Source organism: Schistocerca nitens, chromosome 1, assembly GCF_023898315.1.
Source record: "Schistocerca nitens isolate TAMUIC-IGC-003100 chromosome 1, iqSchNite1.1, whole genome shotgun sequence".
In the NCBI taxonomy this organism is placed as follows: Eukaryota; Metazoa; Arthropoda; class Insecta; order Orthoptera; family Acrididae; genus Schistocerca; species Schistocerca nitens.
The window spans coordinates 601,650,615-601,677,619 of record NC_064614.1 but is presented as its reverse complement, the minus strand read 5'-3'; the positions used below and the strand labels follow the sequence as shown (position 1 = coordinate 601,677,619).

Here is a 27,005-nt window from a genome sequence, read left to right as displayed (position 1 = left end):
CGAACAGTCTGTAACAGCCGTAGCTTTTACGGTTTCGTAGTCAACCGAAGTTTCAAAACAGGTGAATTTATTGTTGTAGGCGGTGTTAACTTCCGAATGCCACGGCGAATTGATTTTGTAGAACTACGTCTGAAAGCGACTTGAATCCGTGCTACATTTTTGTCGGAAATACGAAGGCGGCCAGGACTCGCTCCTTTAGATTCACATCCTGTGTCTTCATACCGTCGATTGTTCTAGCCATTCGGAGGATCAGTTTCGTATCTCAACCCGAACCGCCTTTGCACTGTAATAATGGATTTAAACTTCGCAATCTCTAGAACTTAAAATTATTTCTACAGTGGAGTAGCCATTTTGCAGTGTGTGACGGTATGACGGTAACCAAGCAAACAGAAGACGGCGAATTGATTTTGTAGAACTACGTCTGAAAGCGACTTGAATCCGTGCTACATTTTTGTCGGAAATACGAAGGCGGCCAGGACTCGCTCCTTTAGATTCACATCCTGTGTCTTCATACCGTCGATTGTTCTAGCCATTCGGAGGATCAGTTTCGTATCTCAACCCTTTGCACTGTAATAATGGATTTAAACTTCGCAATCTCTAGAACTTAAAATTATTTCTACAGTGGAGTAGCCATTTTGCAGTGTGTGACGGTATGACGGTAACCAAGCAAACAGAAGACAATCGACGTATGGAGGCGATAAATAAGAGCTAAACAGTGTATTTGTTCTTCCTATAACCGATCCGTGGCGTAGCAATCTATGGTATTTGCAATATACTACTTTGTAATACTTTTTTTTTTTAAAAAAAACACGGTATATTCACAGAAAGCTGTCTTAAATAACTTCTGAATTGAGTCTTGATAAGGGATAGGACATGCCAAAGATGTACCAGAAGGGCGTATTGAAAACAGACTTGGTCCTGAACGCGAAAGATGAAGCAAGATGGCGCAGTAATTAAAGCACTGGGGTAACATACGGGGCGAGCGGTGTTCAAATCTCGGTCCAGCAGCCCACATATTTTTAGTGTGGTTTCTTTATATCCAGGAAGACGAATGCCGGAATTGTTCATTTGAAAAGAACACGCCGAATTCCTCCACCACTGTTGCTTAATTCCAGCTTGCGCTCCGTCTTTAACGACCGTGTCGTCTACTGGACCCCTAAACCCTAATGTTACATTCCTCTAATTGAATGGACCCCTAAACCCTAATATTACATTCCTCTAATTGAATGAGAACATTTTATTATAACGCTGTCAGCAGCTTGAAAAAAAAAAAAATCGGGTACACCAAACTAAGATAGCTCCAACGATACCACAAACAGGTGCTGGTGTTTGGTTTCACTTTGTAGCCATAAGCTGCTGACACCATTGCTAATAGTTAGTCCAATTCATTTCATTTCCTGTATGTCAGTCTAGGAACACGAAGCACGACTCTTATTATCCTCAAAACAAGCTCTTTGCAGTTGGAGCTTCTCGAGTTACGCCACTTACGCGGCTCTTAACGAGTGGTACGTGTCGTGACCAAGTAGAGCTGCCTGCTCCTTACTGACGCGCAGTGCTCGTACCTAGCATACCTAGAAAGATGTTTACGGCACTAGCGCAGAGTGTCAGGTTTGTCTGCTTGGCTCATTCGTACGAGCTTTCACCACCCACTGTGAAACACTATCGACACTAACAGAAACGGCGTGTATATCCCTGCCTCTGTGTGGGCGCTGGATTTCTCAGTTCAGTTTATTGTCTGTCAGCCACAAAACCTTCAGTATTGTCACCACCTTAAGAGCAGCCACAGACATCATGTAGCGACGGCGAAGTCTGAAAACTTTCAACGCACAACACAAGAACATACCTTCAGGAAAGTCTGTGTCTGTCTTTGTTGTATAGTGATTTTCTGTGTGGTTTTGGCTGTATTCAAGCCCCAGCGGATAATAGCACTTCCAAATGACGTCGGTATCTTCACAACTAGGGGTAATGTCGCTACTTTGCTGCCACCTGTAAATACTTTCATGCTGTCTTGGCTAGCCATCTTGCAGGTAGCAGAAATAAGAAATCATCCTGCAGAACAACTTCCCCCACCAATTTCTCTTCTGCAGTCAGTTGGGACAGTGGTATGGTAACAGTTTCCCTATGAGATTATCTTGCGGTAGTGTAAGAGTGTGGACACTGAAGTAAAAATGAGAAATAGTATGGTGTTTCTAGTTCAATAGCACGGAAACTGCAAGACGGAAACTGCAAGACGGAAACTGCAAGACGGAAACTGCAAGACGGAAACTGCAAGACGGAAACTGCAAGACGGAAACTGCAAGACGGAAACTGCAAGACGGAAACTGCAAGACGGAAACTGCAAGACGGAAACTGCAAGACGGAAACTGCAAGACGGAAACTGCAAGACGGAAACTGCAAGACGGAAACTGCAAGACGGAAACTGCAAGACGGAAACTGCAAGACGGAAACTGCAAGACGGAAACTGCAAGACGGAAACTGCAAGACGGAAACTGCAAGACGGAAACTGCAAGACGGAAACTGCAAGACGGAAACTGCAAGACGGAAACAACTTGGGATCTGAATCTAGATTGGAAAAAGAACCTAATCCACATTGTAGCAAAACAGGGCTCAGTAACGTCCAGTGCAGCACTGCCACAAGTCGATTCGCAAACACGTATAGCACCATGAGAAATAACTTGCACGTTCTGTTCAAGTACGTGACAGTCAGTGAGACCTAACTCTAACAACATAGTCTTACACTTATTTGTTCACTATGCTTTTGACAGACTATATCGACGCTGTCATAATGAACATTACATGCTATACTTTCATTCGTCGCACAGATTAGGCCGCTAGAAGTTACGCACCACCTGGAAGCCCTTTTTAACGTACACCACTTATTGCATGCCGTAACAACAGTTACACGCTATCTTCTCCACCATATACGCTATAGAACAAAGTTTCTGATGCCATTTATAATAGTTATGAACAATGTCGCTTTCATTAATGTAACTCAGAATTCCTGTCACTACTTCCCTGTCATTCCAAACTTCATTACGTTCGCAGTGGACCGCTTCGCTCCGTGTACACAGTGGCAGATGTGTAGCGTGCTCGTTTACTCTGTGTTAACACGCTGATTGAGTTATAATAAACTACTTTATTATATCTTGTTGCTTCCTGAAGTCTGAATTCTCTCGCACTGAAAGCATGAAGCAATGTTCTAAGTAGAGCCAGTGGTGGGGGCAACAGGGAAGTATCATGTAGTAAACGAAAGTCTGTAAACAGGAACTATTTCAAGTAAGTCTTCCAATTTCCGCTTCTGCACACAGAAATTTACATACTCACTATACGCCTGCATATTTTTAACCTGTTAATCTAGGACGAATGCTGGAATTTTAAGACATTTCCATTGCATTCTTGTCTCAATGACCACATCACTGGGGAATAACAGAAAAACCGAAGTTTTTCAAAGGCATTCCCTGCTGGCTTTGACAGGGAATAAAATGGAGCCCTTCAATAGGTAAATTATATTAGGACAAACGTAGCTGACAGTGCCCTATTATTTTTATGACACCATTGAGCACATCTACATCGATACATACAAATGAACACCGTCTTATTGATACAAATGGATATGTTGCACTTTCTGATATCTTCTGTGGAACACACCGAGCGTCCTAAACCCTATAGCGACACGGCAGCCGTGACATTACAGTTCCGTGCAGAGCAACAATAGAGCTAACGAGGCCCCAGAAGAAACAGAACCGCTTTTGCACGTTCCTGTATATGCACTGCTTAGGCCAGGAGATACCATTTACTTCAGATCATTAGGAATCTCATATCTGTAACCGTGCCTCGTCTTACGTCTCACCACCAGCCCACGGTATTATGACTATTCCACACTTCAAGACAGGTAAAAACTGCCAGTATTAAGTGCGATTGGTGAGCGGTTCCTCTACCATGGTAAACAATTTATCGTCATCTGCAACCAAGATTCTAGCTGTAACAAGTCTGACACAGCGTTGTTGAGGGTGGAGAAGGAAGGACGGAAGGCAGGAAGAAAGGATTTAACTTACCGTTAACGACGATGTAATGAGTGATGCGATGGCGACGGAAGATTGGCAATTTGTAGTAACTATGTTTTCTACTTAGGACAGTTATGAACTAAATGTGAAGACGTTTGCCTATGCACTTCATACAACTTCCCAATGGGCACTTATTATTTAGTCGGTTTTTTTGTCTTTAGTGTGCGTTACCGACGGTAGTACATAATTTTGCATTTGGAAGTAGTAACATTTATACCTGTTTATGGTATAAATGCATACTACAAAATTGCCCAAGTACTCCCGCTTTGAGGGTTCCGTACACAATGATGTATATAGACATTTCATCCATGCCGGAAATCTACAATGATATGTGCTTATCGACATTAATATTGCAAAATATCGGTCCTGGAAATTCCAAGAGTATCGAGAATGTTGTAAGTCGAATAACAAATGAGAAATTTTTTCATGTGGTGTAATTACAATTTAACGATTTTCGGATTTTTTTCCTTTTATCGTACTGTAAAACTTTGCTTCTCGCCAAATATCGTGAGTATAGGTCAAAGGGAAGTTTGACGAGTGAGATCGCGAGTATCAAAATATGACATGAAAGGCCGTATCTTTTGACTGCACTTACTAACAAAAGCTTCAACTTTTTACACCATCAAGGGATCATAGACCTCAGTATAGGACAAATTTCTTCTTGATACGTCCACCCATTCATGAGAAAAAGGGTTTTTAAGACAGAGACAGACAACTATATGATCATATAGGAGTTCCGTTTTTATCGATTTAGGTACGGAACCTTAGAAACCAGCGAATGAGTAAATATACACAGCTGCTATGAATATTGGAAAAGACTGTTTCGCTATGTTCAAACTGATAGTCAGACGTAGACCACCTCTGGACTTTATGCTGCGCTGAATATTGGGGTTCCATACTCTGAGAAGAAAAGGCAATCACAGGTCTAAGAGTAACACCGGGAGTTTCTGATCTTAGCAATGGTTAACGATGATTGGATTATTACTGTGACCCATTTTAGGATGTGAGTACTGTACGACAGTTTAATTCGATAATACACCATACCTTATACCGCCCTCTCCGCCCAGCACTGTACTGTTTTCAGTCGGCCTTCTCGTATGCCTGCCCTACCGGAGCAATAGATCCATACGATTGGTCTGCACTGCTACATTTAAATGTATATTCCCGTACAGGGGAGACATTTTCAATTTAAAGTAGCTTGCACGGTGTCGGCAGATAAATGCGGTATTGCAATGTGTGTTATTCAGAAATACGGTGCAATGTTTCTTCGGACGTGCATGCATCTCCATATTCACAATTGGTGAAAATACTTAATGTATTGAAGACACATACGTAGCACACGGTACGTACGAGGCGCGCAGTTGCGCCGACGGCCGCTAGGAGCGCTGGCTGGCCGGCCGCCCCGCCCACCGCGGTTGCGTCACCGCTATTTGCTGAGGACGCGGCTGGCTTGCCAAGGGCGCCGCCAGCATTCGGCGCGGCCGGCCGGCGTCCCGATAACAACGGACGGTGCTCACCTCGTCCGGGCGCCCGGGCGCATGACCACGGTGAGGGTGACCTTCGGCGTTCACAGAAAAATACGCCGTTAACCTTCTTGCTGGCGTCAAAAACTTGGTGGCGCTACACCTCAAACCGCTGTCGGTTTAACGATTAGCCGCAGAACAGCACTTGTGTCCAGGCCTTTTAAAAGTAGTAGCTGCAAATTTACCATTGCCTTCTGGTGTTCCTACATAAAGCGTAGAGTTCATCCTATAGCGTTTGACGTCGTTTCTCGTAAAAACCCTGAAGTGGCATTTTGCGCTGTGGTGATGTTTTGTAGTGATTCTGAGTGTCAAAAAGACACTTCAGTTCGAAGGCATTTCACATGGAGGAGGGAAGGAAGAAAGAAAATCAGTAGCTTAGAGCTAAACGTCTCAGCGAGCTTGATGGAGACGGATCAGAGGCTAGGGATGGACAAGGATCGGAGTAAGATAACCGTTATGGCCTTTTAAAGTAACTATTCCAGTATTCACCACAAGTAATTTCCTTAAATAACAAAAATGCCAAAATATGAACAGTTGGACGGGTTCTGGATCCTCGACCTCACTAATTGCCTTATCCACTACGTCACGTCGCTTCAGTATTTTAAAGTGATCTTGTGAATCATTTCAGACAGTATTTACTGGAAATCAGACAAATATCTGCATTTTAGATATACTTTAGACTATATTTAGCGGAAATAATAGTGTCCAGGAAAAAAGAATTGCATAAAAAATTACTTCAAAACCGTAAACGATCAATAAAGAAATGAACTGACAGCAATGTGACCTCATTGTAGAGCACTGCACAAACCGAGGTTCTTCCTGCCTAGGAAAATTGAAAATTCGATCATTACAGTAGTTTTTCTCGATTTGCTGGCAGCTGTTTCCCAAGCACCCTAGCTTTATCAGTTCAAACAACTATGTACGTAAACAGCAGCGCTACGGGATCGATAAAAATTTCATCTACGTCTACCGCTGACCTGTGATTAACAGGCTTCGTAACAGTTATTCAAATCCTACGCTCAAATTACGATACTTTGCAAAGAAACTGTGTTATATCCCCTTTCTCCCGTTTATGTACACAATTTAAGAGGCAATTTTATCAGGACTGATATCATGACGTACTGTGAAACACTTAATGACAGTCTTCGAAATGTTGCTAGTTACGTTCGAGCCACGGTAGAAATTATAGGAACTCAGTAGAGAAATTCCGGTCTGTAAGTTCAGAGCTTTCCGGTAGGTAACCTAACTCTTGGCCATGCTATGTGTACACCACAAACGACAGGTTGATCTTGATTGGTAGTACGCGGCAAATTGTATTTTGTGTTATATTTATAAATGCTCAGTCTGTATGTATGTTAGTTTGTTAAAATGCTCCATGGGGAAATCGACGTTATGACCACTACGGTAAGCAAACATGAGTCAAGACTTACTCCTGAACTATATGAAGTTCAGTTCCAGAAAATAGTATTATTAAAATCAACAATGGTACTAGCAAATGCTGCCGATGTTTAACGTTTAAGAGAATTGAAAATGTAGTTTCTAGTTGCAGTTCTTATGGGTACGTTTGTCCAACAATTTTGGGCGTACAGTTTTTGGCATTCAGTTCTAGTTGTTTTTTCTTGCCCATTGTTACTAGTGAAGATACATATGTAAAAAAATGTTCGCAGTTATGTACAAGTCAGCATTTTTACAGAATTTACGTCAGTAACTTAAGGTACAATAAATTTCATTTAACCTCTATGGCTGATTCGTTCTGCCGGAAAATAGTTCCCTGTTAAAAGCTATGTAGCTAGCCTGTGACGCTTGCTATGACTTAAATCGGCTTTAGTTTCAATATCATAATATTTGTATTTTTCCAACAAGGAAAGGGGCTGTGAACTGCAGAACCACATTCTTTTATTTCATTTATGTTTTTTGGGCATTTAAGTATTATAAAGACACGAAGTTTATCGCTTCAGATAAAAGCATCACAATGTTGCAATTAAGGACAGTTTAATCAGTAAAAGACAATGAGTAACTGTATTCCATAGGAATAGTTTATTGTATTATCACCCTAAAAAAAACTTCAACAATAAGATGTCGGATCTGATACATGCTAATAGACGCAGAACTCCAAGTAAGGGACTTTTTATTAGAATGTCGCGGCAGGCAATTAAAAGAGCGAAGCATTTTTCAAATTGCAAAATGCAATCTGATAACCATTATTTTTACATACATTTAATGTATATTGCCGGATAGTCGTTTCCGCGGTCTGCCACCTAACACGTAGGTCTCAAGTTCGACTCCGAGTGCCCATCTTAGATTTGCTATGGCGGAAAGGATAGAGCCCATTCAGCTTCTTGGGCAGCCATACGATGAACTAAGCAGCGAAAGTGACACGTAAAGGGCCGACGGAGCACCAGATAGAAGGGCTTGCCGCCGCGGCGTAAGAACAGTCCTAACAAGTGTGAAACGTGGAGTCTGCAGCAAAAACGCCTCCTCCCGCCGCAGAGCCAGGCCGTGCTTTATGGCGGCTGCAGAGGGCGCCGTAAACCGCCAGGTCACGGAATGTGTGTCAATTGCCGAGGAAGGCCAGCGCCGGCCTCTGACCCGGCTCTTAATCAGGTTGGAGGTCACACGCCTCTGCGACCCCCGACGGTCGTATACCGGAAGACTGGTCACTGCATCTCGACCCACGCTGCCTTCTCCGTAAGGACCGTGTGTCGTCATCAACGCCGAAGCTGGCTTTAACTGTACAGTGATTGCCCCTCACCAGAAACGGTCCTAACGGACGGCTCCGGCTTTGTTTTCTTCTAAACTGAAAATCACTTCAGCTATTTATTCACGTACGCCATATTTGCCACGGACTGCAAACCACGTTGTGATTAACATAAAATTGATATCAAGTTGAAAGAAGCATGAAAATATTTTTAAAAATCCATTTACATTTGCGCCGAAGCTTGTAGTAGACACACAAATGTAAATTGTATGTAAACATTTTGTGTAATGACCCAAATGTTACTGTAGCGCACCATCGTTCAGTATGAGGGACATTCGATCTAATTGTGAGAATATGCTTGAAGAGAATACACCATAGCGGAAATGCCTTAATCGACACGAAAAGAATACATAAATCTAAGCTCTGGAATAGATCTTTTTTGCTGTAGGCTCTCATACTGCTCTGTTACGGAATGGATGTTGCATTACCAATGGAATTTCGAAGCTCAGAGGGGGAGGCATTAGGGAAAATTTAAACATCTTATTGACATCCTGATTAGGCTAGCTGGAAGGAATTTCGATACGGGCTTGGAGAAGAGAGCATTCTACTGTTCTGTTGTAATGGTTTAGCTGCTGGACAGGAATTCGGACGTGTTCCCAGAGACCGTAAATGACCCAATTGATGCAATGCTTGTCGCAATGGAGCCATATTCAGGACTAGCTATTATGGCCCAATGGATCCTTTGGTACGGTCACGGCCTTTTTCCTTCTTATCATTGTCGATCTGAGCTCCCGATCAGACTCAACTGACCTCGTCGATAAAGCTCTATTCTTCCTACATCCGTCCCTTGCACTTATCAGCTGGACTACGTCGCCCTTTAACATTAACTGAGAACAGCTTTAATGACCTAAGACTGTAGTATGCCGTCGTAACTCCCGTGTAAAATACTTGTACTGTCACGAGAATTTACTTGCGTATTATATGAGCCTCCAACACCAGCTCTGTTCGGAAAAATTAAACTCTACTCGTCACTGTTGGGACCAAACAGTCGTACAAATGATGTGAACATGGAACCTGGAATATACTGCTGTTTCGAGAGCTCACAAGGTCAAGTAAGACGCGAGCTGGGAGAACATGGGCGGCGGCCCAGGGTAACGAACAGCCACCGACAGTCGCACTGCCAGCAGCATTCATACCACTTGGTACTGGAAGTGCTACTCAAAAATGACCGGCAGCTCCCGTATTCTACAAATCCCCGCCAACTGAAGTAAAACGCAGGAAGAACTGGAATACTCATGGACTGTGGAAACCTCAGGGAAACTGCTGCAATCAGAGATTCCAAAAACCAAACCAAGAGATTCCAAAAACCAAGAGATTCCAAAAACCAAGAGATTCCAAAAACCAAGAGATTCCAAAAACCAAGAGATTCCAAAAACCAAGAGATTCCAAAAACCAAGAGAGTCCAAAAACCAAGAGAGTCCAAAAACCAAGAGAGTCCAAAAACCAAGAGAGTCCAAAAACCAAGAGAGTCCAAAAACCAAGAGAGTCCAAAAACCAAGAGAGTCCAAAAACCAAGAGAGTCCAAAAACCAAGAGAGTCCAAAAACCAAGAGAGTCCAAAAACCAAGAGAGTCCAAAAACCAAGAGAGTTCAAAAACCAAGAGATCCCAAAAACCAAGAGATCCCAAAAAACAAGTGATCCCAAAAAACAAGTGATCCCAAAAACAAGTGATCCCAAAAACAAGTGATCCCAAAAACAAGTGATCCCAAAAACAAGTGATCCCAAAAACAAGTGATCCCAAAACAGTGATCAGTTTGGCACAATCTGCTCTCCTGCTCCAAACAACAACAACAACAACGAAAATTACTCTGTCGGACAAGTGCGCCCATGCGCGAGTTTGAAGGGGAGGGGCGGAGGCTAGGTCCCGGTGTATGGAGATTTTTTTATATTTTGGAAGGTGAACGGTGACGTGTATGTAGCTGTATAAAGTTCCAGTTATGACAACGTTAAAAATAGGCGTAATATCGACTTTTAAATCATTTTCTTGAAAGAAATCACCTGATATACAATACTTTTTCCTTCCCTCATAAGGGGGGGGGGGGGGGAGAGACGCGGAGCCCCTCTCCTCGGGTATGGGCGCACTTGCTGTCGGACTCTCAGTACGGAAAGTTTGGTGGCTCTCCGCAACGCCACCTAAGATAGAGTTGCTCTCCAAATGGCTCTAAGCACTATGGGAGTTAACATCAGAGGTCATCAGTCCCCTAGACTTAGAACTACTTAAACCTGACTAACCTAAGGACATCACACACAGCCATGCCCGAGGCAGGATTCGAACCTGCGACCGTAGCAGCAGCGGGGTTCCGGACTGAAGCGCCTAGAACCGCTAGCGCACAGCGGCCGGCTGTTGCTCTCCGGGCTGCGCGAAAGGCAACGAGTTCTGCCAGTCGCCGCTACGCACCGCCCCTAGTTCATAACGCCCACCTCCGCGAAACTTCGCCCAAATTCTTGTTAGGTTACTTTTGTGTCATGTTGTATCGGTACATCAGTCCTATCAAATTCACGACGTACAAGCACATAATTTTATTAAATCCACTACATGAACTCAAAAGAGAATTTACATTTGTGTGGTGTCTGGTCTTTTGCACATGTCTTGATCCCACAGTCGTACATACACGTAGTGAAATGAAAAATTCTGACATCGGCCAAATAGTGCACTGAAATGAATTCAGGGGGCGCTATGTAATTAGTGTGCGAGAAGATCGGAATTTTGGTCGAGTAGAAAGCGTGCTCAGATAGCCGGAGCGTTCACGGTGAGTGCTCGCGTGAAGAGGGAAATTCGCATTCGAGTTCCGGTCCGACACACGTTTTCACTTGTCGTCGTTGAATTAATTACAGTGGCCGATGTCAGAATTTACTTCATTTCATCAAAAGACATTGTTTAAATTGCTTTCGGAAACTGTTCCATACATGGGTTTTATGTACGAAAAATTACATCGAGTGAATCGCGCCAAACCTAAAACGGGTCAGCTAAACGAACGCGTTGTACCATTACATCGCGAATTTTTTTTTCTCGCTTTATCAGCGAACGTCGGAATCTGCTGCTACAAATGTGAATATAGGAAATATTTCCATGTAACTGAACGTCGTCTTTAGGACAGAAAAAGTGCAAATCTCTTAACTACTCTCATGGCTAAATAGATTGTCGGCAGCTGGTACATTTAATAAAACTATTGTAACATCAATAGTGACTCCTAAGCACACATTTTCATTATCTTTAAATTTCTTTTGTTGCAAACAGTGCTTTCTTTCCTCTGCCCTTTTCTAGTAGCCATGAAACTAATGAGATGATGCCGCCACCGCCCGCTAGGACGATACTAGTGCCATATCCGAACATCACGGGTTTGTTGTTCCTACTCATTCGGATTAACTTACATTTTTCTACATTTAGAGCTAGCTGCCATTCACCACATGAACTAGAAATTTGTGTCTGTCGTCTTGCACTCTCCTACAGTCACTCAGCTTCGACATCTTACCGTACTCTACAGCATCGTCAGCAAGCAACTGCAGATTGCTGCCTACCCCGTCTTCCAGATTACTTACGTGTATAAAAAAAAAAAAAAATAAAAGTGGTCCCATCACACTTCCCTGGGCCACCCCTGATGACACTCTTGTCTCTGATGAACACTCACCTATTCGGAACAGGGCCGAGGTCGAGGTCACGCAGCGGTTTGGGATTTCTGAGTCAGAGGAAAGCAGCGATGCCATTACTTAGAGAGTGTTTGTCCGTTTGGATAGCTGGCAGTTTTCGAGCGAAAGTGGAGCGCGCCAAGGTTTGCTCAGCCGCCGACGCAAACAGATGTCGCCTAAAAATAGACACCGAGGACGGTGCGGCGAGTGGAGCGTCGCGACGCCTTTGTCTGGGGGCGTCTGCCCGCAACCAGGCCTACCGCCCCACTGACCTCAACCGCCGGCTGACGGATGGGAAACAAACCCAACCACTACACTATCGAGGCCTAAGGTCGATATATTTGCGTGGAGGCTCCAAGGGCTGAGACCACGAAGACATGGCTACAGATGGACAGAAGCATTTAATGTATATCGTCAGTATTTGGAGACTCGGCAGAGTACTTAATTCTAGTCTCAGTGGACTCGGACATGTGCGTCTGCAGCGCTCAGATGATGAAGAAATGCTACTTTCGACCGTTCTCGGAGATCCCGCGGAGTCGCTCAAAATCCCACTAGACTCAGCTGCCAGAATCCACGCACTCATAGATATTCGACGTGCGAGACAAATTACGAGACGTTTCGGTCCGAAGATCTGCTAGGAATATTTCATTGGCAGACTCCACTGCTGCAACATTAAAACCAATCTAAATAACCCACAATGAACTTCCACACTGCACCATAGTGTACGCTGATTTCAAACTTCCTGGTCGATGAAAACTGTACACCATACCTGGACTCGAACCAGGGACCTTTCCCCTGTAGCGCAAGTGCTCTATCGACTGAAATACCAACGCATGATGCGCGCTTACAACAGATAGTGGTGGAAGTTGAGCTACGATGCTGAGTCGTGCCTGGATTGGTCAGTCGGTAGAGCACTTGCACTAGAAAGGCAAAGATCCCGTGATGGAGTCCAAACAAGATTTAATCTGCCAGGAAGCTTATATCTAAATAACGGCCGCCATTTTCGCTTTCATCCGCAACACGCGTCTAATTGCACCACCACTCCAAAACAATACTAAATGATTAATGAACTATAGTCCTACTACATTCAGAAAGTGTCCCAGACCCGAGCACTGACCTGCAAGATATACATCGCTAACAGTTCACACACCGCCTTCAACTAGTTCTCTAGCAACTTTAATATCCACCAATACAGCAAGGGAAGCGAGTAGACCGAAAAGTCACACGAAAACCAACTCTTCGTATTTCCGCGACAACAAATGTCTTGTATTACCTTCAGTTGTACCTAAATAAGTCCATTTCTTTGTTAATCACTACCTTCAGCTGGTAATCGCTTCATTATTGGGTAAAAATAACTGGTCTTACTTATCACGTGCGCTGGTGCGAAGCCGAAATACTCTCCTATGAAATGAAAGTTACTAACAGAAATTCCACTCACGCAAAGGTGAACTCGCTCCTTGAAATTATTTTGACTCTAAGGCCATCGGCCTCAGGATTGGCCTGCTAATCGAGCTCCTCTGCATAACAGCTGTTTACTTCCCACGTGTTTCAGAAGTTGATTTGTATAGACACTGGCAATCACTTGCTTTCGTCGGAAAGTCCCTACGGTTACCTCTTAAGACAGCGTAGTAGGCTTCTACCATAAACAACTTCCAAGAGTGAATTTAATCAATCCGTCTAAGTGACGTCAACGCAGTAATTACGATGCTAGCTTGAACTAACAACTGTAAACAACAGCTGTGGATTCAGCCAGAACAACAGTGTTAAAGAGCAGTGGGCTCGCGCCATAAAGGGGCAACGCTATTTGTCACAAATGGCAGTGGAGCAACGTCTGTTTACAAAAAGTGTTGACGACATTCTCCAAAACGTTTTGAAGAAGAGAAAAGTGGGTGCAAAGTCTGTCCCGCTCACTTTCACGGCCGAAGAAAAACGACGACACGTTGATGTCTGTCGTGGCTTGATGGAAATGCAAATGCGGTCAGTTTTATCCTCGAATTAATCGTTGCGGATGACAACACTTTGTGCTATCAATGCACACCTAACGTAAAACGACGAAGTGCAGAAATTCACATAAAGGGACAACGCATTGAACAACGAACCTTTTTTGGATTGACGGGGCACATTACAAGTGCACAGACTGCAACAGGTGGATCTAACTAGATGTAGACCAAAAGACTAAGTATAACTAGAGAAAAAGAAGAACAAACTAATTGCAAGTGCCGTATATTAGTGAAGTTCTCCGCATGTATACGGTATTTCTCAACTGATACGGTGTACAAGTAGTAGCATTGCTATTGTACCTTCTTCCGAGTGTGGAAGATTCAGTTTGGACAGTGTTGCTAACGAAGTGCGTGTCCACAAACGAAATCGCTTATTACACGGCGTTGCAACTTCGGGAACACGAGTGTTCGAATACTCCCCCACTTTCGTCTTACAGTAAATAGAAATTCGCTTAACACTGAGTACCAGTGGCTTCTGCCACAAACTATTTTATTATTATTTTTAAGTACCAGTGCCTTTTGCATGAAGCCAATGATGTTACTGTAAGACGGAGACATCTAACGGTACACTGAGGCACTTCTGCCATCATATCGCATTGTAGCAGTCACAAAGTTCGAAGGAACTGTGTGGATATTGTGCCACGTGATTGCAGGCGACTGTGACTCGTAGACTTTTTTTATAGTTATCAAGTTGAGGATATCAGTGACAGTATCGTAAATTTGAGATTGTACTTGTAAGGGATCCACGGTCTCATACTCAAACACACGCATATCTTACTCGACCTTTTGCAAACTTTTCGTGGCTCTTATTAATGCAAAACCTCTGTCCTTGGAAACAGTATAACCGAGCAGCCAAATCCGATTGAAACAACTCGCGTAGCAGTCAGTCCGATCATCACTGACACACTACGGTACGGTCATTTAAAATAAAAATTAGGCTGCTATATTATTAGACAGCTAACAGAACCGTAATTTAATAGGGTTTTTTTCATAGTACTGCAGTGGTTTCGAAATGAAACAATGGGGCAGTTTGTAGTTCTACTGTAAAATTTATCGAAATTTTGTCCGTTTTTGCATGTTATTTAGTACTAAAATTTTTTTAAGCATTATGAGTTCATGGACGTTTCGAGATGTGGTATTGTGTGTGAGAAAAATGCGAAATTGCTTTCAAATATTTCTCGTAAGATGATGGTTGGTTGAGAACTGTGCGTCCCAGTGGTTCCAACGTGAAACCACTACTTTAAAACAATGGATTGTTTACTTTTTGTCAGTATCTTCTTTTACTCGTTCGTTACTATGATGATAAGGATCAATTTTGGGATAATTCTGAAATTAACATTTTTATATCGTTGGGACTCTAAGAGTTATGAAGATCAGACCACTAACTCATCTCTATGAATGTAGAGAAGGAAATTTCCGAGAAATCTGTGAGGAAAAGGGCCTGGCGTTCTCCATGCGTCGGGGAAACTCCCGCATACACACCTTACGGCAAACCTCGCAATATTTCTTTAACTACTAGTTTGACTAAAAATCCAATACGTCTTACAGGATAGACCAACGTTCGGTAACAGAATCCGTACACACTGACTGAAGTTTTCATTTTGAATCATTCCTGGACACAATCTGAAGTTTCAAGACAATTATTTTGCTGCTATTTAGCACTCCTAGATGGGGACAGGAACAGACACAAGCTTGTTTCCCTGTAAAACCGTTCGTTAAACTTGTTTCGGGTTTCAAATGTTTTCTGGATGCCATACCGAGCAGTGAACTTATAGAATGACCATCTTCACAAACACCACGTAGGTGAATGAATATCTAACTTAATACCTGGACAGGATGAGAGAGAAACGCATTACCGACATTGGGACGTGAAAATGTCAGAGTCTGTGCAGAAACAAAGGAGGTTACGACGATTGTCCCCTGTCGTTGCACATACAGTTGTATTATTACGTCCATTGACTTCCGCTCTACACCATCGGAAACCACCACGGCGGAGCATGCAATTTCTTATTCTGTTGTTGCGGAAGACAGTTATACGACCTTGGTTTTTTTTTAACAGTCAGTGAGAGTAATGAATTCTCCATAAAATTACCTATAAATGTAAAATACACACATGTGTACATTTACACTGCGTTTTGATTCCTTAATAGACGTCCCGAAGTTTAGATGAGAAAATTATTTTCGGAACTTGCAGCGCATGGAACAGGGTAAGTGCTCGGAAGTCCACTCCCTTCTAAGAGTACCACTCCCTCTGTTCTTGCACTGTGGACAGACGCGCCGAGGGGAGCCTTTCAACAGGCGCGCTGCCCCGTGCATAGCGCGGGTGGCGCCCGGGTTGAGCTGTTATCGTGCCGGTAGGCGCGGAAACCGCGATAATCACTTCCCCAGCCGCAGCACTGCCTGCAGCCGGCGAGCTAGCCCCGGCTCGCATTCGCCTCCTAATGACGGCGCAATTAAAGGCCACCTCTCTCTCTCTCTCTCTCTCTCTCTCTCTCTCTCTCTCTCTCTATCGCGGCCGAGCCCACAGCTACTCCAGGCTGCATTGTAATATCGGATCCGTTTCTCCTTAGGTAAAAGCTTTGCTGCGTCAATAAAGACGCCAAGAATCTTAACCACTAGAATCACAGTAATGTGAGGTCACGTTACAGGATTTAACCTATGCTTCATCCACAGTAACACCTGGCAAAACTGTAACATTTCTGACCCTTGCACTCACGATTACTTTGTCATCCGAAGCATCTTACTTGTTGAAGCAGACAGGTGACGTCACAAAAAGAATTGATTGCTATCTGATTGTGAGACCAAGGAAATCTTCTACCGTGGCCGTGAAAGTTCGTGAGCAGCTGCTTTTTAGCTGACGTGGTACCAACGCGGTATGCCACGCTCCGATTGCCTACAGGGGTACGGTTTGCTTCTCAAAACCTGTAACTTTAATGCAGTCTGTTAACTGCACAAGACGTCAAATAAGAATTTGCCACACCAGCCCAAAACTTGTGTTTGTTGTCGGGTTGCCATGTACAACGCCTCAGAAAGTGATCCGCGTTGGCATTAAGTCGTGGTGTGCGTCCATTGCCGACAGCACCGTGTTGGCAGGGTCTACCTAAGCCTAAATATCCGAGTCACGTACACTTACTGTCCATTTCAGGAAACAATACCTGATCAAGAACCGCCACTTCTCCTATCGTTGCGCTGCGACAAACTGTTCGGAGCGACGACGACAGGTCAGTACAACTTACGGAACTCTAAGTTTTTCGACGCGTTAAGATGTGACGCCCCACACGGACTGCACTCTCTGACCAAATGAGGTCCGTACTACGGCGGCGGTGCTATCATTTATAGACTAAGAATTTCCTAAAAATAAATAAAAACGTCGTAGGATCAGTCTCCTTTCCAATGTTTAAAAGTGTGTGTGTGTGTGTGTGTGTGTGTGTGTGTGTGTGTGTGTGTGTGTTTTAATGGTTTCTCTTTTTCATATGAGATCCTGAGAAAGGGCTCTTGTGGGTAACAACCCCACGAACGCTTATTCTTCAAACTCTTCCGGTAGACTTCACGATTATACGGGCCCATCTATTCAGAAATATTCTAAGAGCAGAAACATGCTACAACGCTGTCGTGTTACGACTAATAGTGAAATCAGTTTAATCACAGCATGCACCACTCTTCGTGGAAAGCAACTCATAACGGCAGTGCTACTGTTTGTTATTCGCAGGAGGAGGGCACATTCAGTGGACAAGGCTGAAGACGTCACTGACGCCACTACAGTTTGGGCTAAGTTGCACATAGCTGTCGCACATGATCGAATTACCAGAGGAGACTTCAGACTGTCAGCAGGGGAGTAGTGTCACTCAGAATAGAAGTCTAGAAACCCTACGTACAGTGTCATTCGTTTTGAAGCTATTCCTTTTTCTTGTCTTACTGGTTTTCTCCTCCCCGGAAACAGCTACAAGCTATTTATGGCAACCTTTCTTCGAATACCTCATCGTGATGTCTTCCGAGTCAATTCCATGTGGGAATTCTGGACTGACAGCAAAGTTTATCACGTGGATACACACCACTTTATATCTGTCCTGTGTACTCTTGCAGAACGGAGAAGCTAATGGAAGATGTTCAACAGTGCTGACAGAAGTATTAATCTGAAAAGTATGATTAAGAGAGGTGTAACTGTAAAATCAAAACACTTTCTTCTAATTGATTTGTCACAATTAGGAACAGTACTAACTGCTGCATGAGCTTAATCTTATTAAAAATATTCGTGGGAAAGATTTTTATTTCCAAGTCACTGGCTATAGCTTTCTTGGGTAAAACGAAACGCAGATGAAGCCCACAATCACTTTTCTATTTTCTCACCGACTAAACACGAACGAATGGAGTCAAACGTTAATGCTGTTCAGTATCCGGCGGACTTTACCCTTTGAGTCCCAACAAGATGAGGAAACAGTATTAAAAAACCAAACTTTACTATCATAATAAGCAATGAGTACAAGAAGAAACTTGTAAAAAGTAAACAGTTGTTTTAAGGAGGTGGTTCCGCTTTGGGACCGTTGGGACATCTTTTTCAACTACGCGTCATTTTATGATTTATTTGAAAGGTACTTCACGTTTTTCTAGACACCATACCACATCTATAAACTCCAATGAACCTTTAGGCATTAGCCTAAAGGTATAGGCCTAAATAACAAGCAAAAATTACCCTAAAATTTAATAAATTTATCTCTAAGGTACATACTGCACGAAAAGTTTTATTCCGAAACCGCTTACAAAAGCAGTAGTACAAACTCAAATTTCCGTAAAAATAACTTCAAATACACTTAATTTCACTGTCAAAAAAACCATGTCACAATCACGTAGCACCATGTCCGTGCCAAGTGTTGTTTTGAACGCTGTAAATGACTGCCGGAATGCATTACATTCGTAGAAGTACCCCCGTGTAGAAGTAGATGGCTGTCTTGCAATAGCATCGGTGTTTTTATGCTAAAGGCACTGGCACTTCAAATAATAAATTAATAAAATGGTGTTTTGAGGTAGAAAGTACTAGTACCCAAAGGGATAAGGTTAGAATCGACCTCACTGCAAGGTACTGAATTGCAGGGTCTACAGTGTCACAAAAAATGACTTACTGATCACAGAATAAAGACCGACTTTGTAAGCTTGATAATTAAGCCATACCGTGAAGTGTATCATCATTTATCGATCAGGGAGGGGGGAGTGAAGCTGAAAATTTGACGCAAATGTAAACGGAATGTCAGTGCAGCGATACTACCCAGTTGATGGAGGACACGACGTCTAATTCACAGTACCATGTACTGCTCTCAGGCTAGTATTTGCAGGTACTTGATGGTGAGGAAGCATCGAAGGTTCAGACAGGATGAATGAAGCTATTTCTAGAAGTCGTAGCAGGAAGTACTCTTAGTACTCCTAGAAATTTTCTTTTGGGGGGAATCCGAGAACAAGTATGTGCCCCTAACATCCAGAACGTAAGCAGGCGACCCACAGGAAGCCTAGTGGTATGTACTGACCTCTCCTGGCGCGTGTAGACGGTCGTGTGCTCGGCGACGGCGGTGGCCATGGTTACGGCGAGGGGCGTGGCCGCATGCAGCGGCGCCGGCTCCACCAGGTCTGCGTTCGGCTCCGGCGACGGGGAGCTCACCACCAGCGGCCGCAGCGACTCGAAGAACGTCACCCGCACTCGCTTGCTCGGCTCCGATCTGCAACCGGCACAAAGACCAGCCTCACTCTCCGCTCGTTATGTACAGAGGAAACGACACAGGCAGTAAGCAAAAACCGTTAAACGTTACAGGGCTGCATTTAGAAAAAGTTCCGCTAGCATGTCACCAGACACGTTTCCCCTGCTGCAAATTTTATTTCATGCAATCAATAAAACTTCCAGGCGCTGTCGTGCTTTTTCAGAAACGATCTCTTAAATATGTGCAAGGTGTGACAAAAAGGCACTGACGGTAAAGATCCAAACGCTCTTGTGCTACATCAAAAACAATTTCTCTTAAACATGTGCAAGGTATGATAGAAATGTTCTTATGGTAGAGATCAGAAACGGAGCGAGTACGTCTGGAACGTTGAGGGTTGCATTCGCTGCAAATCAAGGGGGCCATCAGCGCTATGTCTGCTTCCTTCCTCCCCGCCGTAGTTTCGCGAATATAACGAGTCTGAGAACGGTGGCGTGCAGGAGGTTAGCCTTGACTGAGTTCGGAAGATGAGTGCAAGATCTTGCTACTCTAGCGTCGCACTGACAAGGAGAAGATGACCATTGCCGGGATCAGATGGTTAGTAACGAAGCTACAATTTGAGAGACTTTGAAGGGCGTAAGATGAAAATTAAGTGGTGCAATGTATACAATTCCAAATTCTGCTCCATCAGAGGAAGATCGATGTCCCGAAAAAGCTGTGTGCTATAGCGCACGCTACAGAAAAAAAAAAAAAAAACCAGTAGTGTGTTGGTCTAGTGGAGAAAGTGGTTGTATTTTTATTTATTCCATCTCCACCAATAGAAAATGTATGCGCCACGTTAAACGAAAACTGAGCACAGTGCAACGTCACTGTCATGCTCCTGCGATGAACAACCAAGCTATTTGTGTATACTCTTGATCATGCCAACCTGTTTTTATGGGCTAATTGCGAGTTGTGCGGCTTTTTCGAAGGCTGCTGTAAATTTATGTTAGTAATTTGTCATTTAAAGCATACACTTAATCTCTTTCTCCTTTTTCTTGTAGTGTCGTCACAGACTTTGTAAACGTGTCGAAAGTGTGAGTATAGCAACATAATTGTTAGACATTCCCTGAAAGCAGAATAAATTTTAAAATAAATTTATAGCAGTCTTCGAAAAGTTACAGAAATTTACTTATACAGAAACACATTCGTACACAACATTCATATACACGCATGTATAAATATACACTGGAGTGAAAAATGTAAGGACGGAAGTAACTTTCAGATGACGTGTAACTGCAAAGTAACAGCTCGATGCAATTTGGACCATACATACAACGAACTGCTACAGTGTAGTACGGAAGGTAACAAAGAAATATGCAACGAGATGGACAGAAATGATACTTTAATTCAAAGGCAGTAATTACGCGAAGGTCACCGCGATTCATGACCATCCCATCGATATTAGAAGAGACGATTCGTGACTTTTAATAGGGGTGAGTGATCACCACGGACGGCACTGCATACTCTGCGCAAAGAGTTCCCACGCTGGCCACATGGGTAGTGAGGAGTTACAGCAGCGCGTTCGACACCTCCTAGATCAGGGGTTCCCAAACTGGGGGGGCGCGCCACCTTGGGGGGCGTGATGATGTTGCAAGGGGGGCGCGGGTGGAGTTAGCGGTATAAACCTAATATTTCTTTTTAATATCGATATTTTAATAAAAATGAATGTGCAGGTATTAATGATAGATTATGGTGCTAACTGCAATCGTTTGGCGTCCCACTTCCCGCAATCCTATCTCAAAAACCTATCCTAGAACATACAGCTTTTGAAGATCACGTTTAGAATGTCACTTTTAGAATGTCACACACAGAAACTCTCAAAATTACGAAGGCGATATGCGTTAATTCTAATATATCAGATTTGTGAACAACTTACTTCTGACAACTGGAAAACAGAAAAGTCAATTAACTATTCTGTACATTTGTACACATGAACTGAACGTAATCATGTTATAACTTTTATCGGTAGTAGGCTATGTTCATCAGTGTAATAATCACTTATACTGCGTAACTGCAAAAATGCCGTTTTATTACCCTGTCAACCCGCGGATCCCCACGTGATGCGATTACAGTGACTTTAATAGACTTTATACGCTTCAAATGAACTGGCGGGTTCGTAATTTGGACGCCAGGGTCATGCCCTTTGTCACCAGAAAAATGTGCACGACGTGAATCCGAAACTAGTACAAGTGTTCGTTCTGAGCAGAATACTTCACGCCGTTCTGGAAACATTGTAGTGGCTGCTAACAATGAAACATAACCCAGCTAGGTAGAGAATGAAGTCCATTAGTGAGGCTATTTTTTTTTTCGAACGGTCAGTACTACAGCTCTTTCATTCAGATTACTTATCTGACAAAAGTTATTTTTCTTCTGCCTTTTTGAAATACAGCATAATTTCGTTTGAAATTAGTGTACGTTCTTTGCTGCTACAATGGCTTCTTGTGGTATGAGTACAGAGATAACTGCTTGGCACTGTGCACGGTTTACAGCGATGTGTGAGGTGTATCCATGAAATTTCTCCCAGCAAGAGCCCTGCTCGGCCACTAGGTCGCAGACAGACAGTGCACTGACTACCTGCGCTGCGGCTGGGCTTCCCCGTTCTTCGCCCCACTCCTCACAGGCAGTCACCTGAGGTGCCGACAGACGACAGTAGCTTTCCTTTATTTCAGTTGGTTTCTTGCAGTTGTTGACACATCTGATGTATTGGATTTTGCTGAAATCGCGTTGAATCTTTCACAGTTGTGCCTCAGTAAAATCAGTGTTAGTGCGAAATTATACTGTTAACTTCTTGTTTTCTTTTTACTTCACCATGAATGTCGTGAAAAAACGTAAATATAATGATGATTATATCAAATACGGTTTTGCTTCTATACAAAAAAATGCTGTTGACCAGCCGCAGTGTGTTATTTGCTGTGAGGTATTGAGCAATGATTCTATGAGACCTTCTCGTCTGGAACGCCATTTGTAGGAAAAGCATGGTGCATTGAAAGAGAAGCCGAAGGAATTTTTTGCTGCAAAATTTGATAATTTGAAACGAATGAAGTTGGACACTGCTGGATCCTTCGCTCAGACATCAGAAACGGTACTGGAAGCCTCGTATGAGTTATCGCTACTTATTTCAAGGACCAAGAAAAGTCATATTATCGGAGAGACACTAGTCAAACCCTGTTTGTTGAAAGCTGCTGATATTGTTCTTGGGTCAGAAAGTAAACAAAAACTTTCACAAATACCGCTTTCTGACAATACTGTGAAACGTCGGATTGATGATATGGACGAAGACATACAAAATCAATTAGTGACGACCGTCAAACAAGCGCAGTTTTTCGCAATACAGTTAGACGAGAGTACCGATGTTGTGAATTGTTGCCAACTGCTAGCTTTCGTTCGCTATATAGAAAATGCAGCAATTAAAGAAGAGTTGCTGTTTTCTACAGAGTTAAAGTCAACTTCAAAAGCAATTCATATAATGGCAGCCGTCTCTGAATTCTTTTGTAAAAATATCATGGCACAAACTGATAGGCGTATACACAGACGGCGCCCCATCAATGCTTGGATGTCGCTCAGGATTCGTGCAGATGGTCAGAAAAAAAACCCTAGTGTTACTGCTATCCACTGTGTAATACACCGTCAAGCATTGGCAGCTAAGACACTTCCAAAGGAACTCAATGATATCTTGAAACTGTGCATCAAAATCGTGAATCATATTAAAAAGAGTGCGTTAAATTCCAGGTTATTTACGACTCTTTGTGAAGACTTGGGACCAGAGTATAAAACACTTTTATTTCATACAGAAGTACGCTGGCTCTCAAAAGGAAATATGCTAGGAAGATTATTTGAACTTCGAGACGAAGTGATGCAGTTTTTGGAAAATAACAAACTAAATTGTCTGTGGAATTTAGAAAGCCCGGTGTTCACGTTGCATTGGCTTATCTGTCAGATATTTTCGAGTCTTAAACAGATTGAATTTGAAATTACAAGGTGGAGAGTCAAACATAATTTTTCATCGGGATGCCATCAAAGCGTTTACTGATAAGTTGCAACTATGGAAACGTAAAATTTTAGCCTGCAATTATTCCTGCTTTCCCAGATTGTTTGGAACCCTGGAAGAAGCCCGATTTCAAAACGATTTTAAGGATACTGATACTAAGAGTAAAATATCGAACCATTTGCAGCACCTCATTGATGAATTCGAACGATACTTCCCTAACAGTTGTGATGATAAATTTTATTATAGGTTAGCGACGGATCCATTTCACGTTGACGTGGATGTGTTGCCAGACTACAAGAGGAAGTCTTAGAAATTAAAAATGATTCTGCAGCGAAGTATGTCTTTGAGAAGATGGATAAGCCTTTATTTTGGGTGAAATATCTCACGGTGTATCCCAGCACAGCAGAAAAAGCACTGAAACTGTATTTACCATTTTAAAGCACTTATTTGTGCGAAAGAGCATTTTCAGCGGTAGTGGCGATAAAAAATAAGCTTAGAAGCAAACTCAGTATTGCCAATGATTTACGTTGCGCAGTTTCTACTATTCAGCCAAGAATTCAAAATATTGTAAAAAATATGCAAGCTCATCCTTCACATTGATTTTTTTTCTTGCCATGTGTGTGTGGAAATAATATTTTTATAATAAATACGTCACATTATAAGATAACTTGTTATTTTCCTCCTAACTATCCTTAGATGTAGGTAATACTGTAAAATTATAGAAAACTACTTCGAAGAAACAATATAAAATAAACATAGTGGATCTGATTTAAATATAAATACTGCGTGTGATCCTTATGGATTCTGATGTTACGTGTGGTATGTTAGTTCAACTAATAATAGTATTTCTTCTGGATGAAGACACAGCGAACGTTTATCCTAGATATGGCAAGCGAAGAGTAGTCCTAAAATCGTATACTGGTGAAGAAATGGTATGCATCAAGGGAATGTAATCTAGGTAAGGAAGTTGTTTTATTCATATTTTTTAAAGTTCTGTGTAGTCTGCAAAATTATTTCGTAAAACTTATTTTTTATTTTTTGTCTGGTTCTGGCAACTGGGCCTTTGTCGCCGTTCGGTAGCTGTCGTCGTTGACATAAATGCCAACCTATGCGCAATGACAATGGGGAGCGCTATAGGCGTACAGATCAGTGATGTTCGTTAACACCGTGACTGAGCGACTATTTTTGATAATGAGTGAAAGTAATAAGCTACACTCAACTTAAAATAATGGCCCGCATCCACTAATCTGCAAAGGTCGCAACTATTTTTCCTTGTTTACCAAGGACTTACTTTGCTTTAGGAGTGGCTTATAATCACTAGAATAGACTGATGACGTAATAACTGCGACTCGATACATTAACAGCCCACCATGTTACATGACGTCACCATCACAAATTTTTTCAATAGTTTCTTGATAATTAATAAAAATTATATTTTTTTTTTTGGGGGGGGGGGCACGAAAGTTTTCTTTTAGGCAGAAGGGGGGCGTGACAAACAAAAGTTTGGGAACCTCTGTCCTAGATGGTCGTTGGCGCGTGTGCAGGTGCTGCCGTACGTCTCCCCAACGACTCCGACTCGTGCGCGATGAGGCTTAAGTCGTGGGAATGGGCGGGCCATTCCAAGAGCTGCTCCATCTGTGCAGTTCCACGCGGTCGGGCATTGCATCCATAAAAACAAAATATGGGCCGAATGCACCCCTCAAAATACCCACGTGGAGAAGAAACACAGTGACAATGACTAGTGTACCGTGTTCAACGATTTGAAGATCAGTACGCCCAAGCAACATTATGCCTCCCCACACCATAACACTTTGACCATCGAAACGATCACGTTCGACAGTGCTGGCAACCCCTATATGGCGAGAGAACGGAAACCGTAAAGCATCCAGAAGCATTTTGGTGACAGTGTAATTGTCTTTTATTCAAAGTGTCATTTCTAAATGGTTCAAATGGCTCTGAGCACTATGGGACTTAACATCTATGGTCATCAGTCCCCTAGAACTTAGAACTACTTAAACCTAACTAACCTAAAGACACCACACAACACCCAGTCATCACGAGAAAGTGCCATTTCTGTTCATTTCATTGCGTACTTCTTTCAGTCACCCTTTGCTCTGTACTGTACTGTAGCAGTTTTCTATATATAGTCCACGATTCATCGAACTATGTTTCTTGGCACTGACGTATCATGGGAAAGTTAGTTTCGTCCTTAAATCGTGCACAGCAGTATATATATATATATATAATGCTAAACGATCAGTCGCTGTATTGGTATACAATAACCCTCGTGCACAACGGTTGCGGACCTAGAGGCAATGTCGCGAGTCCCCTTTTATACTTGCGAACACATGGACACACTCATTTCTACGGGGGTGCAGTTCACTTGTACCCGACAACAGACGTCATTAGCACGAGTCTTCCGTTAAGTGGCCAGCCGAAGTGGCTCGCGGGTCGAACCTCCGAGCATACGGAACCGGCCCGTTGGGAGATGACGTCATGGTGACCGGCTGGCGTGTTTAAATCGAGTATATGGAGCTCATTTCTGATCTCTAACTTAGGGCATATTGATCTATTTACTTACCAGATAGTGGACTTTACTGAGAACAATTGTAGAAGTCCAGTTATGTTCAGCTTTTATTCCGCGTTAAAAATGGCTCTGAGCACTATGGGACTTAACGTCTGAGGTGATCAGTTTCCTAGAACTTAGAACTACTTAAACCTAACTAACCTGAGGATATCACACACATCCATGCCCGAGGCAGGAATCTAACCTGCAACCGTAGCGGTCGCGCGGTTCCAGACTGTAGCGCCTAGAACTGCTCGGCCACCCGGCCGGCTCCGCGCTAAAATATTAAACTCAAATGTAAGGAGAGGAAAATTAATTTTAAACTGTTGCTGAGTGATAAGAGAAGCGCGACAAATGGGACAAAAAAACTTTTATTAATAATTTTGAGAAAAAAGAACATTGTTGCATAAACAGAGCAAAGAATGTCAGACCCCGGTCCAGCTTCGCGTTCCGGGAAATACAGTAACCGCGAAGGCACGGCATACCACAATCAGCCCTTTTTTTAAAAGCTGACGCAAATACGGCATTGTAATTGTCAGCCTTTGTATTGGATTCAGTCTGGACTGGCCGAGTTGTTATTGCGACAGGGCAATTGCACTTTCCACTGATACTTTTCTAAGGACTATTAGTAATTTATTTAAACGAGGTGCACTGCCTATAAAGTTGCTAAAGAAAAGATTGTGTGTTTAATCAGTGCTCGACAGTTTTCAAGTTAAGTGATGTAGAAGCGGTTAGTTATTTTCAGTAGCTTTGCAC

At 42.9% G+C, this 27,005-nt stretch overlaps 1 protein-coding gene across 1 annotated transcript in view; it reads right to left on the bottom strand.

Annotated features, from left to right (window-relative positions):
• The window catches only part of LOC126256523 (uncharacterized), a 1,007,450-nt gene that overhangs the window by 107,700 nt on the left and 872,745 nt on the right, over positions 1-27,005 (bottom strand). Inside the window, exon 3 of the mRNA XM_049955490.1 lies at positions 19,489-19,677. Coding sequence (XP_049811447.1) covers positions 19,489-19,677 — 189 coding nt within the window. The remainder of the gene's footprint in view (positions 1-19,488; positions 19,678-27,005) is intronic.